Source organism: Fringilla coelebs, assembly GCF_963513975.1.
Source record: "Fringilla coelebs genome assembly, chromosome: 4".
Lineage (NCBI taxonomy): Eukaryota > Metazoa > Chordata > Aves > Passeriformes > Fringillidae > Fringilla > Fringilla coelebs.
The window spans coordinates 9,879,035-9,894,267 of NC_140032.1; the positions used below are offsets into that span (position 1 = coordinate 9,879,035).

The 15,233-nt window shown below is 41.3% G+C and overlaps 2 protein-coding genes across 4 annotated transcripts in view; both read left to right on the forward strand.

The window, feature by feature from the left end:
* Positions 1-2,269, forward strand: part of HGFAC (HGF activator) — a gene marked incomplete at both ends in the record, with an annotated part of 41,378 nt that extends 39,109 nt beyond the window's left edge. Inside the window, one exon of the mRNA XM_084205112.1 lies at positions 1,901-2,269. Coding sequence (XP_084061238.1) covers positions 1,901-2,269 — 369 coding nt within the window. The remainder of the gene's footprint in view (positions 1-1,900) is intronic.
* DOK7 (docking protein 7) overlaps positions 1,902-15,233 on the forward strand; it is a 58,809-nt gene continuing 45,477 nt past the window's right edge. For all 3 annotated transcript variants that reach the window (XM_084205300.1, XM_084205301.1, XM_084205302.1), the window contains exons 1-4: positions 1,902-2,412; positions 2,539-2,584; positions 4,704-4,934; positions 8,753-8,953. In XM_084205300.1, the coding sequence (XP_084061426.1) occupies positions 2,359-2,412; positions 2,539-2,584; positions 4,704-4,934; positions 8,753-8,953 (532 nt within the window). In that variant the 5' untranslated portion in view covers positions 1,902-2,358. The remainder of the gene's footprint in view (positions 2,413-2,538; positions 2,585-4,703; positions 4,935-8,752; positions 8,954-15,233) is intronic.

Here is a 15,233-nt window from a genome sequence, read left to right on the forward strand (position 1 = left end):
GTTATCTGCAGTTAAAAGAGATTTTTTTAAGGAAAAATAACCAAAACCTGCATCTGTGTAAGTACAAATATACAACAATGCTAATCTAGATAAATGATGTAAACTGTTTAATAAAAACATTTACCCTCTGTTTCTTGAACTTAGTCTCTGTTATGAATAAAGTTACAGTAAGATCTTTGAATCCCTCTGTAGGCTGCTCTAGAGCTTGAGAGCAGGTAGAAAGATGAAATAACACTTTGTGCTGGAAGGTATCTGAAAATTTCTCCGTAAGGGTCAATTTCAGCTGGTGGTGCTCCCAGTTTAATGCAGGTGTCACACACATTTCCACTAGGCAGATGTAAGCACCTGGGTATGCTTTTCAGCTATTGATACTCTGAGTCCCAGGATTAAAGCCTTTAGTTTGTTTTTCTGAGGCACTAAACACTAGCTTGAAATCATAATAATATCCACCTTGGCAATCTTGATTCCAAACCAGCCTGAAGACTCTTGAGTGGCTCTGCCTCCCTGGCCATTGGCAGTATGAGTCTGGCTTGCTTAATGCCCTAAAATGAATATGACCATGTGGCAGGACTAACTCTACCTGCTGCTGAGACAAGTACTGCATCAGCAGGAAGGAACTATTTGCTCTTCTCTGGAAGGGATTCATCAGGAACAGGTTTCCACTCAAAGATGAAGCCATCCTGAATGTCTGTATCTGTTCTGTGACTTCAGTTTCACTTTGAAATTAGTATCTGTCCACATTGTGCACAGTTTTGATCTTGCAGTTTCATGTTGTATATATTCTCTTGGTCTTCTGTTGCAGTAAAGAAGGTGGCTGTTTGATAGGAAAGGTGTTAGACTGGTGTTTCTGACAATTGGTATAGAGTTTTTTTAGCTGCCCTGTTTTCAAAATCTATCCTACTTGTATCAGTACACAGCACAAATAATACCAAAAAAAAAAAAAAAAAAAAAAAAAAAATTGAATGGTCTGTTTTCTGCCCTCAAAGGTCTAAATGACAGATCTCCAGCTGATACTAATTTGAATACTCTGAATGCATTAAAATTAATTTGTGGCTTTCAAAGCAGCTTGTTTATCCACTGTGACTGTATTGGTTTGGTGGAACTAAATGAAAATCATTTGAGCCTCAGCTGTGAGGTGACTAGCACAGTACTACAAGCACAGAGTAGGGGTGGCAAGGAGATGTCCAGGTTGAGAGATGTCCTGACCTCTCACACCCTGACATCAGTCACACTCCTATGGGGCACTCCAGCATCTGCCTCCTGCCTTTCTGTTGAGCATTATCCAATGGAAACTAATTCTCCATACTTTTCACCCCCTTTAAGTGAATATTGTCTTGGTTAAAATGAAAACCAAACCCAAATGTACTAGTGAAATTTTATCTGATATTTTTTCTAACTCAATTAGAATGCAAAGCCAGTTGAACAAATACTTACCTAATTCATTATGAAACACACTTAAAAGATGGTTTTATTAAATTGTATGTTACTCCATGCAAACTGACCGATTTAAAAGGAGGAAATAAATGCAAACATCTAAAAAAACCCCTTCTATTATGCTACTGAAAGAAAAATGTGCTGTAGTGCTGTTTAAAAAAAGCTGAAGAACTAATTACCATCAAATAAGATGCAGCAGGAATATTTTTGGAATAATGGACTCTAATTAGTCCATTGCTCGTGGAAATAAATCTGAGGACATCATTAAGACATCTTTTTCTATTAATTGTAGCTGTTTCTAGTTTGGTGTAAGCGGGTTGTTATCTCGTGACAGTTGCATTGCAAAGAGGGGGAAAAAAAGCGCGAGAAGGGTATTTTTATCTGGGGTAGTTGGCAGCGTCTTCTCGGAGCCAAGGAGAGCTGTAATTATACTTTTGAAAAGTGAGAATTGGGCATTGTAAGGAAGGTGCGGGATAGGGGGCGTTTTGGCCGGCGGGCCCCGCTCCATGAAGCGGATCCGGTGCGGGCTTTGCGGCCGCCCGGGCGCGGGGCAGCCCCTGCGGGCAGCGGCAAAGTCCGGAGCCGGATCGGGGCGGGGGTCGCGCCCGGAGCGGATCTGTGGCGCTCCGGGTGCCCCGGGCCGCGCCTCGCGCTCTTAAACCCTGGGGGGAAAAAAAATAATAAAAAAAATAATTCCAAGATCCCCCCGCAAGCCAGAAGTATAACACGTGAACAAAGAGTCATTGGGACGGCCCGCAAACCCCTCTCCCCAGGCGGCAGGTCGGGGGCCGGGCCGGCCGGGCCGCGCTGGCCGCCCGCCCGCGCGGGGCCCTAATAAAGCTATTTTGGAAGTGACCCCTCGGGCGGCCGGAGCGCGGGGCGGGCGCAGCGAGCCGGCGCAGCTGTCCGGAATCATGACTGAAGATGACGGATTCCGTGGTGGTGGAGGGTCACGTCAAGTTGAGAGACGGAAAAAAGGTCCCCGCTCCCGGCGCCCCTTCGGCCCGCGGGGGTCCCCGACCGCCTCCCCTTGCCCTGAGGGGAGAGAGCCCGCTCTCCCCTGCGCGGCCCCGGCTAACCCTGTCCCTTTGCCTCTCGTTGCAGTGGAAGAGCAGGTGGCTGGTGCTGCGCAAGCCCTCCCCGGTGGCAGGTAAGAGGGGCCCGGCGGTGGGGACGGGGCTCGGGGCCCCGCAGCTTGCCCGGCTCCCCGGGGCGAGTGCCCGCAGAGCCCTGGCCGGGCCGTCCCAGAGCTGCGCTGCCCGGCAGCCGCGGCCGGCCTGGGGGCGAGCTCCTGTGCTCACTAAAACACACGGGAAAAGTGACTTTCCAAGGCACAGGCATTGGATTTGGTGGCGGTTCAAAATTCACTTTTTTTTTTTTTTTTTTTTTTAAATTTTCTGGGGGTGAACTTATTTCTTCAGGGTGATTGCTGGCTGTGAAAAAAAAAAAAAAAAACAAAAACCTGACATTGTAAGCTCGGTAGTTATTTTTGATCAGTGTTTTGACAGAAAATATCACTTCGATTTAAAAATAAAATGACATTTTGAATTAAGGAAGGAAAAAAAAAAGATCGTTTCCATGCTTCTGAAGGGGAAATTGAAAACGTTACACAGAGCTGATGTTTTACTGCAGCAGAGGGAAAAGTAGGCTTCAGGTTTCCCCATCTGTTCCCAAGAGGGAAAACATTTGGGCCCAAAAGTATATCTTTCCAGGGTTAATTGTTGCCCACACTTGGAAAACGTGAATCTGCACTGCTGCAGAACGGATTATGGCAGCCTTTCTTGACTCTTGCTAGAAAGACTGAAGGCTTCTTAGTAATTCTTTGTTACCTGAATTCTTACAGTGGTATTTTAGTGTTTTAAATACCTGTATCTCATCTAAATCTGTGAAACCTCCCTGTGTGCAAGGGCATCTGTTGATTGTAGAGCTAGTACATAGACCAGTGAACGTGGGCCTGAGTTTTTATTATAAGACAGCTTTGAAGGCTGTAGATGGTGGAGCCTGACTGATAGTGTATCTTATTCCTCAAAAATGGTATTTTTATTCTAGCTAAATTAGCCAGGTTTACTAAAAAGCCCCTGGTGATTTGCTTCTCTTGGTATGTAAACCATAGCCAGCCGTTCTTCAGACACACAACTGTATTGCAGAATGTTTAAATACCGTGGTTGCAGCTGTTTTTGTTAACAGGTGCACAAAGACAATTGGGAATCCACGCAAAGCTCTGCATTAGTTAGCAGACAGTTCAGTCTTTCAGTCATTTTTTATCTATGTGGATGGAGATTTTGCCAGTCCCTTGCCCAGCTGAGAGCTGCAGGGCACCTTAGTGGGCTGGGAGTACCAGCCCCAGTATTTATAAAATGGTGCATGGGGGTCTTTGTCTTTTATGGTTTGTAGCTCAGCTTAAGCTGTGGATGTTGCAGCTTTGATATTGACCATTAGTTTCATCTACATCTGAGTGCTGTGTGATAGGAAATGAATGTGGGGGAAGGAGGGCTGCTTTTGTCAAAAATGCAAAAGGTGGGAGAAGTGACTCCCCTTTCCTTTGGGTTTGCTTGTGAAATGCTTGCTTTCCCCATGGGGCCATGGCACTTGCACTGGTTTCTTCCATTGCATGGTTACTGTGCAATAAACACCTCTGGGAAGGTGTTAATGACAACTGGTGACACAAGCAAACACTAAAAAAATAAATAAATAAAAGAAGGTGTGGCACATAATGATTTTCAGCAATGGCTGCTGTGTAGCATTTCACTGGGAAACCTGAGCTGACAGGAGCAATCTCACAGTGCAGTCTGCTTGCCATTTGGTGGTTGGGTAATCTGTGAGCTACTGTAAGAATTTCATTTATGGTTCAGTATGTTCTAATGAAAATACAGACAACAATAGCCTCTTGGTCTTTAGAGTCTGTAATGTGAACAGCTATCCTAGCATAGCTCCTAATGCTCTGAATTAATGAATCAGTCCCCACCAGACTCAGGAGAGGATCTAGAATGCCACTGGACTTTGAATAAAATAGGGAAGATTTATTACTGACCTCCTTATTTCTGAGCCTGCAGTTTAACCCTTAGAACACACCTTCAGTGTTTGCCTCCTGAAAACGAGGACTATAAACTACCGGGGGTGGGCTGTGAAAAGAAATCAGAGTTTTACATTGGCTTGATCAAGCTGATCCTGCAGTTGTCTAAAGTTCCTTTGTATTGCAGCAGGGTGCTGAGAAATTTGTTACGGTCTGTGCTCTGCATCATCATCTCTGACAGTTTTGCTCCTTTTAGACTGTTTGCTCATGCTGGTGTACAAGGATAAATCTGAACGAGCAAAAGGGCATAAGGAGAGGAGCAGCATGACCTTAGAAGACATCTGTGGCTTGGATCCTGGGCTCTCCTATGAGGGCCTGAATCACACGCTCGCCATCATCTGTCTGTCCCAAGTTGTGATGCTGGGATTTGAGAACAAGGAAACCATGTACGCGTGGGATGTGCGAATACGCTACAGTCTGGGGGAAGGTAACCTTTGTCTTCTCACACTGGTTTGTTTTTTCCCCCCTCAGGATAAAAAGCCAAAGAAAGGTGAAGCTAAAATGCAAATAAAACAGTACAGTTCAGGACAAGATTGTCACTCATTTGAGAGTGGACAAACTGTTTGCCCCCTTAGGTGTTAAAGCAGGTATCCCTTCCAATAGGTTTATCCAACAGTACCACCCAGTACTGATGGATAACTATGACAGCTCTTAACTTGGTGTTTTGATTTTTACACTGATGGTGTGTAGCTTTGAAACAAAGTGATCAAACTTCTGCTTCTGATCCTACAATTGACTCGGGGATTCTGGCAAAAGGACTTGGGGGGAGCCTGAATTAAGAGATGCAAAGTCCTGGGTATAACTTTGCCAGTTCATGCCCAGTTTACTGAGCTGCCTACTGGGTGTTGCATTTATAATTCTCATTGCTGCTAGTGTGCCATTTCAGAAAGAGACTTTATGCCCTAAGGAGTGTCATCAGACACATTCTTTACAGCTAACTTCACCTTTCTCTTTCCTCCTATTTTATTTTCTTGGTTAGCAGCTCTAAAATGAACTGTGGTGAACAAAGAGTGATAATGTTGGTAATCCATAGTATCTGTCTTATGTTTGTTTAGTCATAACTAAGGAAGGAGGGTAGGTGTGTGGGAGACACACATTAGCAATCTTTATCATTTGTTACATATGCTCTGCCATCTGTTGGGTTTGTGGGCTCGTTCCTTTGCAGTACATAAGTAGAAAGATGGCCTGGGAATTTTACAGTAAAAAAATATGTAGAACTATAAGAAGTGAGATGTGTGGATGTACCTCTCAGGGCTATCAAATATGAAGCCTTGCATAACAGGGAAGGTTAGAGGGGTTGCTGAACAATACAAGCATGAGTAGCTGGAGTGGTTGGTGCACTTTGATGATACAGCTCTACAGTCTTCCAGGGCTGGTTTTTTGTTTGTTTCTTTGTTTGTTTGTTTGAACTAGGTTTGGGATCTATATATAGCATAGATTTGTCCTAAAAGCTGAAGGAGTACTTGAATAAAACAGACTAGGTCTGTTTTTTATGATCTTGCACTGATATGGTGCTGGAGTAATCTCAGTCTGGGGTGTGAGGGTTATGGTTGGGAAAAGCAGCAAGGGGTTTTTTTCAAGGGAAGCTGTGAATGAGGTAGGAATAGAGCCTACTGGATTATGACATGTGCAGGCATGGAGTAAAGGTGAAGGGGGAGAGATTGTGTATGTGGAAGTGAAGAAATGCAGAAGTAAGAAAACAAGTAATTGGTTGAACTGGCAATAATTTGTATAGAGTTTATTGCAAAAAATCTTAGGGGCAGGAGAATAAACCAAAGCATTGAATTTTTTTACAGAATTTTGTCTTTCAGTTTGTGCTTAATTAGGAGAAGGAACTCAAAGGGAGTCTAGTTTGAGTATAGAGGAATAGAAAAGAGAAAAGATATAGATGAAGAGAGGTTGGTGACTGGTGTTTTTTCTTAAAGTGTAGTAAGGGTGCCTTTGTGTGCCTTGAAAATAAAGTGGCTGGATGATAAAAATAGGCTAGGGAGAGATGACCTCAGAGTCTGGGAAGCAAAAAAAAAAAGTGAAAGGAGCTGACACTGTTCTTGAATGAAGACCACAGAATGGAGGCGTTCACACTGGAGTTCCCAGTGTTTTCTCTCAGTTTTTAGCAGATGAGGTGGATGTGATTCCTGGAATGTGCTTGGGCTCACAACTCATTTTGAGAAGTTAGCGTACTGCAGGTCAGTGCATAGCTGTGAAAAGGAAAAGATGGACTGAAGAAAGTGATGGATTTAAGTAGTACCTTTTGTTCAGGGATGTACTCAGCTCTGTGTCCTCACAATTTTTTTTTTTCATAGAGTAAGAGAAGTCAAAGGCTGGGAAGAATTTTGAAAAATTCCAATTTACCAAGAGAGCAGTGTATGGAAAAAGCTTTATTTTCAAATATGCTTTTACTTTGGCTTTGTTCAGAATTGGGTATGCTGTATTTTTACAGTGGTCTAGTACTTGGGCCGGAGCTCTTTGTTTTCAGCAGCTGTTGTAACTTGCAACTGATCGTGTGAAGAGTGGGCTTCATTCCTCAATTATGAAGCAGAAATAGTCCTGATGCTTCTTCTCCCATGGTTTAATGGCCAGCAAAATACTGGGCAAAGGAGTACAAATGGCATTAAAGATTGCTTTCTGAGCATTATTGATCATGATGGTTTTGCTGTCTTTTTGATAGCTGATGTTTAAGCAGGTTGCGTAACAACTGCGTGCCCCAAAGGGGACACGGTGTGACTATTGATTTGCTCCCTAGCAGTGCTGCTGGCAGAGCTGTAAGCAGAGCTGTGGTTAGTTAGATCTATCTCTGTCTCCTTGCACATTTCACTCGAATGACTTTGTGGCTAATTCTGCTGGAGCCTCAGGGAACTTAGCAAATGCATGTCATAGATGAGGAGTTGGCTTACAGCTCAGATCGTGACTAAGAATACAGCAAGCAGTTAGATGAGAAGCAAGACTTAGACCCAGATGAAATTTGTGATGCTTGAAGAGGACTGGGCAAGAAACAGGGAAGAGTTGATGAGTTGATGCAAGAACTGAGAGTACCTGGAAGTTACCCAGTAAATTTCACAGGCAGGGAGCTGTTTGTGTGATCTTTGATACAGAACCAAAAACGAAATCTGTGTTGCTTCTTGATAAGCACCACCAAAACCCTCCTCCTGGAAATATAAGAGTCTCAATGCTTCTCTCTACCAAGACAGATGCTGTTTGTTTTTTTAAATTTGTTGTGGGTTTTTTGTTATTATTTTGTTTGTTGGTTGGGTTTTTTGTGTCTAATCACAATATGAAAGAAACTAGAGCAGTAATGAAGGTCAAAACAATTGTTTGAGAATTATATGCTTGCTCACTTAAATTGTTCCCTTTGAAACACTGAGATTTGAGCCCTTGAAGTGATCCCAATAACTTATTATTCAGAATGCAATAGTCCTGGAAGAGAAAATGGGAGACCAGCCTAGAACAACTTGGGTAAGAATACTGCAATACAGATGATACTGGAATTGGGATTTTGTAAACTCAAATGAGATAGGTGTTTCTTTTTCTTTCTCCACTCTTTAAAAATTCAAGATATGAAATATGAAAAAATTAACTGACATCTTAAAGTGTTTGTTACCTATAAATCACTTAGTTTCCTAGTAATTGAAAATGTCTTGGCATCTACCATCACCAACTCATGAAATAATCACAAAGGTGGAAAAATGTAATTTTCCTCATTTTACTGCTAGGGAGGAAGTGAAGCAGTTTATTAAAGGTTGCAGATGAGTCAGTGATAGAGAGATTTGTTTAGTTCTTTGAGCCTTGGCATTTGGGCTCCTTGAACACCATTTTATTTTTCTGCATGCATGTGGGAAAGGAGAATCACAGGTTAGAGGAGGAGACAGAGAGCAACCCATGTAATGATGCAAAGATGGAAGAGGTAAGTGAAGTCTGGGCTGGATGATTGACTAATCTGAGATAGGGATTAGCCTGGAAGATTAGGATAAATTAATATAGCATTGCAACTTTAATAATTTGTAGCATTAGGCCAAGATATGGTGGATTTTTTCCAAACCTGGAAAAAATCCACCATAAATGGCAAACTGGCATAATAGAGAGTAATGGCCTTACAGCTACTTACATGTGGCTGTCTGGGCTCCATGTAGATCTTTATGCCAGAGTCTCATTGTGTGGGCAGGGTTTGGTCCAAGTACCACAGCTGAACAGAATGACTTACATAACACTTTTATATTCTGTAGTAATTTTTTTTCCCTTATTTGATAGTTCATAGATTTCAAGTCTTTGTAGCCCCTGGCACAAAACTAGAGAGTGGGCCTGCTACCCTGCATTTCTGCAATGACATCCTTGTCCTGGTGAAAGACGTTCCTCCCAGTGTCATGGGGCAGTGGAAGCTCTCGGATCTGCGGCGCTACGGGGCTGTCCCCAATGGATTCATCTTTGAAGGGGGCACCAGGTGTGGCTTCTGTAAGTACCAATGGAACCTGTCCTCCAAATGTTGCTCAATGCCTTTTGCAGAAATGTAAATGCACTCTCATTCCAAGTGGAGACTGCAGAACCAGCTGTGCTACTTTGTCAAACGGGCAGCCTCTTATCAGAGGGTCTGTTCTGAGTAGATTTCTGCAGGCTTCAACCCTGATGTTCAGGAGAAATGTGACTGTGTGCAGTCCTGGCTAAAAATTGCCTTATGGCTCTCCAGAAGATTTTTAGTCAAAAGCTGCTACTGAGAGCAAAAATAAGGTAATGAAATTTTATGGTTTGTGTTATGCAAGAGATAAGGTAAAATGGCTTCATGATCAGATTATTAAATTATGATTAATTATTTTGTTGTTTGCTGAGGGGAAAGTGATATGGAGCTTTGAGATTCCAGGCAGCATCAATGTTCTCATTTTGTAAATGCTAATTTCTAAATCCCGTAGAGGACTTTTTACTCCTTAAAGTTAGAACAACTCTCTGGTCCCTTCCCTGTTAGCTGCTTTGTGACTATGGGGTTGGAGCCATGTAATATTTGGGGTCAAAATGAAAGCAAGCAGGCTGAAGCTCTCCATAGCCTAGTAGCTAAGATGCACCTTTATATGGAGATAAATCTCTTGTTCCCATGGCCAATTTAGGACTTCTCAAATTCTCACTTCAGCTAACATGTATACAAGATCTAAAAAGGCTAGTCAATAAATGCACAGGTATAATAACATATAATTAAGTTTTTATTAATAAGGTTTTAATTTCATAAGCAGGGTTTGAAGCCATGCTGAATTGATGGCCTGTGAGCACAGATGGATATGCAGATTGCCAGTTTGGATGTGAAGTTGTTTGACTTGCATACTTTTCTAATTTTTCAGTTTGTTTATCGAAAAGATTTCAGAGCTGATCCAAATCCAAATATATTCTTCCTGGCACTTGCATACTGTTGCTCTGCATGTAAATTCTGGTTGCTCTGCTTTTATGGAATGGAAACCCAAATTCCTGACCTCTTTTTGACCTGAAGGAGGGTGTGGCCCAATGGGGATTGGTCTCTTCTCCCAGGCAACAAGGGACATGATGAGAGGAAGTGGCCTCAGGCTGTGCCAGAGGAGGTTTAGGTTGGACTTTGAGAGGAATTTCTGCACAGGAAGGGTTGTCAAGTATTGAAATGAGATGCCTGGAGAGGTGGTGAAATCAGCATCCCTGAAGGTGTTTAAGAAGTGACTGGACATGGCACTTAGTTGACGTGGTGGTGTCCAGTCAAAGGTTGGACTTGATTATGTCAGGATCTTTTCCAGCCTCAATGATTCTGTGAAATGAAGAGCTGTAACCTGAATTATCCATGGTGGTTTTTCTTTTTTTTCCTCCCTTAAACTTATGCTAGTTTCTGGAAACAGAGGGTCATCAGTAGCTCTTCTGTGTGCATGCTCTTAAAAAATATGAAATTATTATTTTTTTAAGGTTACAAGTGAACAGAATTAGAAAAGTGCTTTGGAAAAGGTCCCACTACCTTGTGGATCATTCTTAGGAAATGTGTGTATTGGTAGCTGAGGCCTTTCAGTTGCCATGAAGGGTATTTGTCTTTCCCCTGCGTGTGTGCATTCAGAGAGAAGAACAGCACAGTCAGTTTGGTACAAAATAGCCTGCCACAGTTGGAAACTCTTTACAAGTTCAGGCTGATCTTGTTAAAGGAGTTGTTGCCCTTAACTAAGCAGTCAAACATATCCGCAGGCATGACAACATTTAAATATGTGTTTAGTCTAAACACTTGATTTAATATTGCCACTATAAGAAAAGGCTTTTTGAAAATAGAACCTAAAGAAAAATAAAACTGGTTATTCTTGACAGGAGTGTGTTGGTAAAGAGAAAGACCATCTTTCTCCAGATAGCTTTTAACTCAGTCCTCTGGAATTCTTGAGGCAAACAAGTAGTGTTCAGGAAAAAAAATTGATATGTTATTACATAAGTTGTTTTAGTTCCTAAACAAAAGCATTCTCCATTATTCTGTCATGTAAGTGTAATATAATATTATGCAGACTCTATTATTAATGTTACTTTCCTACAGGTTAAACCATATATTTGCTCACATTCATCCTGTGGAGCTCTGAATGCAGAGGATTAGTGAATTTAAGGTTTAAATATCACTGTAATAAATACCTAATTAAAAGGAACCAATAATCTTGTGGTTCGATTGCCTCTCCATTACAAAAGACATGAAGCATCAAACTGAAGCAGGGCTTTTCTGGGTATATCTGTGGTAGAACTAAGGTCTAAAAGGATATGAATTTGTTTTAGCTTTCTGTTTCATGCTTCCTCATGAAAGTTTTTATAAGGATAAAACACTTCATTATGTTCTGTTGCTTGGTACAGGTTTAATTCAACTCCAAAGGCTTTGGTACTCAATCCAGGAAGAGGGAAACCATCTGAGATAATGCTGAGTTTTCAAATATTAAATCTAGGTGCATTTTCAAGATAGTTCACAAAGTCTATTCACAAATAGGAAGAAGACCATTTCCATTCTGAACTCCTCTTACTCTTAACATCACAATTGTACTGCTAGGGATTTAAAAAATAATTTTTTCTGTTTCTGAAAGCTGCAATTAAGTTATTTTCTGGGCCAAAATTTTGTTCCCTCTGTAGCTGAAGCTTAGTCACACATCGTTTGCAAAAAAGCTGGTGTCTTGGCCTAGCAGTCAATGGAGAGGTTTACATGGAGGAACAGGCTGGAAAAAAGGAGCCTCTCAGTTTCCCAGGATCCCAGCTCAATTAGTGTGCACCAGTTAAAATGACCAGTTGCCAGGAGAATCTTCACTTGGAGGTCAGTGTGAAAAAAATCAAGTAGGGTAATAAAAGGGCACATTAACACTATGAGGATTCAGGCTCTCCAATGGTCAAGTGCTTCAGGATTAGCTGCCAGAGCCTGGTTTAAAGCTGCCTCATATTTTCTGACAGCATCTCCTTGAAGAAGGGAACTTGTGGGACCCTTAGTGCCCTTTGAAAGAACAAATGCTAATTGCAGGATAAGGAGGAATATTTCTGTAGTCCTTTTGGTGCTTTGATAAAATTTGGTACTTCCTTTCTTGTTTTCCCTTCTGCATTTATTTGAAATTGAGAAGTAGTAGGGGTGGTTAAACTGGGTGGGTAAGATCTGGAATTTTTTGAAAAATCCTGGGTTGCATAGATTGAAACTTCTGTTTATATTTTGATATTCTGTGCTGTCTCCTACTTAGGCCTACTGCAGGCAACCAACATTATCTCTATTTATCTATTGTTGGTTGTCATGGCTGTATCTTAGTCGGCAATAATAGGAATATTCTGTCATTTTCCCCACAGAGAAGAGCAGTGTGAGGTCCCCTCTGAAGGGGGCTGCTCAAGGCTGGGGTTGGGATGTACATGCTGATTGCCATGGAATGAGCTGCTATGGTTCCTGCCTGTCCTGCAGACAAAAGGCTTCAGGCTCTAGTATTGCCCATTAGGAGTGGTAATTAATGGGAAAGAACTGACTCTTCCTCCCTACTTTCACACACACTACAGAGATTGAAGTAATTTTTGGCTATTGTCCATTTTTTAAGTGTGTTTGCCCATGGGTTTGCTTTATTAATATGATGAGTTAAAATCAACATTGGCAAGATTACTTGGAAGCTTTATGGAATTGGCAACCTGTCCTGAATGTTTGAGGGACTGTACAATGCTTTACCGCTGACTGCACAGAGCACTGACTGGCTGAGTGTTTCAGTCTTATGCAAGTGGTTGGAGGCTGCTTTTCACCAAGTCTCATAGCCTGTGGAGAGAGCTGAGTGAGCCCTTCAGTCTGGTGAACAGCTGCATGGTATTACACTGCATAGCACACATTCCTTGGCTTCTAAATGCCTGTGCACCAAACCAGTTCCAACACATGACTGAGATATGTAATTTCCAGTGGTGAATTTCTCAGTTTTCTCAAGAAAGGAGAAAAGAAATGTAATCACTTGCTTTTATATATGCTTTAGTTAGCCCTACCTACTCATTCATCTCCCTTGATGTTTTTTGCAAGAGCACTCAGAGTTCTTCCTTCCTTTGCAATCTAGTTCTACCTACCAAAACTAGAAGGAAAATGTTTCCTGAGAGTAAGTCAGCAATTAAGGGGCTCATATGAATAATAGAATCTACAAAGAGATTATTGTATTTTTCTGTTGGATTTGTATCCACATGCACATGGACATACACTCTTTGCACTGGTTATATAAAGGTCATCACATTTGGTTTTAGGATTTCCAGATGACTGATAGCTATTTGCAGAAAAAGTCCTTTGAGTTAAGCAGTCAGCTCACATGCACACATTTACTTTCTTTGTTTCCATTAAAGTCAAAAGTTTGTAGAGCCTCTTAGGAGTTTAAGTAACTCTTGACAAAGGTGATAAAAGAACAAAATGGTCCAGATGTACTCCTTATGTCCAGAAACATTTGAAGAATCTTTATTTTTTTTTTTGCCCTGAATGGCAACAGGGAGGATTCTGCTGAATTATCAAGCCACATAGTGCTTGATCACTGTGCCTGAGACCTGAATGTCCTCTGCTATGTTGTGTCTATATCCTGCTTGCTTATGCTGCATGGAATGCAAAGGTCCTGTTCCTGTAGACTGTCTGTACTGTTCAGGGAGGAGAAGTCAGCTCAAAGAAAAAGCTGAATTTCAGATAATTCCTGAATACATTGCACTCAGATTTTTTTTATCCTAATACAATGTTCTCTGACTTTGGCATCTCCTGGGAGGCGGAGATGGGGCAAGACTGCGAGTCACCAGCAGAAACCTTCATATCTGTCAAGCTGTGTGATTAGTGTTGTAGTTTCCTAGATGGCCTCTGATCATGAAGCCAGGGTGTGTTCTTGTTTCTTTGGCTGAAGAATTCTTGATAGGTAAGATCTGAAGAGATGCAAGTGTGGTGGAGTGACAAATCAAGTTATGAAGATGCCTCTAACAATGTTGTCTTGAATAGATTTAAGCAGAACTGGGAGAGACTTAGATGTGACATAAATTGAGAATGACAAAAGAGTGTGGGCCAGAATGTGTTTTTCCTAGAGAGATTAGTTTACAGCTTGCCGGTTATACCTAATTTACTCAGTAGGTGCTGTCGTTTGTGATCCACTTTATATTATCCTTTTTGTTTGAATCACACAGCCCTTTGTCAAGTTGTCAAAAGTGTATAAATTTCTTAAGTGAAATGTGAGTATCCTGTTGGATATGACAGGGCATATGTTTGGAAAGTGATGGGGATGCAGTCATTCTAGTCAAGATCAGCTCGGCTTCTCTGAGTAAAATTAAAAAAAATACGAATGCAGCTCAGAATTGGCTAGAAACATGCAGAAGTCAAACATATGTCCAAATTAGGGCCTGAGTCACAAGGAAGGTAATGTGCAAAACCCTACTGCAGGTCTAAGATTTTGTATTCAAGTTTTCTAGTATGCTTGGCTCTGGTGAAATGGCAGCACTTCTTCAAGGTCTATATACTAATTTAATTTCCTCTTTTGTCTGTTATTGAAGTTTTATTTCCCTGAAATGTCTGGTTACTGGGGTGGTCTTTTGTCTGATGTTTAAAAATATTTTTTTTTTTCCCTGATGTGATTTATATTTGGACTGACAATTTATAAAATGTTCTGTGGAGCCCTTCTAGTCTTTTGTGCTGTTCATGCAGCCATGTGTCATGGAGCTCATAACTTGTTTGTTTATTTAGTGAATCTCATTCTAATTTTGCTTGGGGCTATTCTTAATGAATGGAAAGCAAATATCAGAATAGAGCAAAGGGTAAAGATCTGATGACAACCTGTGGAGTTGTGTTACATTCTGTTAATAATAGACACATAGGACTTAGTCTAGGAAATTTATACCATAATCCAGCAATATAACCAAATTCTAATTTGTTGACATATAAAGAGCTCCTCTTGCTTAAAAGTGGTTAAAAGTAGAACTAACTTGGTTCATTCTTTTGATGACACTTTAAATATTCCTGACACTTACTGCATAGTTAAGTTTGACCTACAAAATTTTAGGGGTAAATAAGAACAAAAGACCTGGACAGCTGTTGAGAGTAAGGTGTCTGTTTTGACATTCAGGGGGGATTGGAACTAGATGGTCCTTAAGGTCCCTTCCAACCCAAGCCATTCTGTGATTCTAGGACACTACTTTAACTGCCTGAATGTCATAAAATTAGCATAAGTTGTTAGACAGCTATTGAATTTATATGTATGTTTGTGGTATAGTGTGTGTGTGCTGACCTGAATTTTTTATTTCTTTTCCCAGGAGAATATCTTGT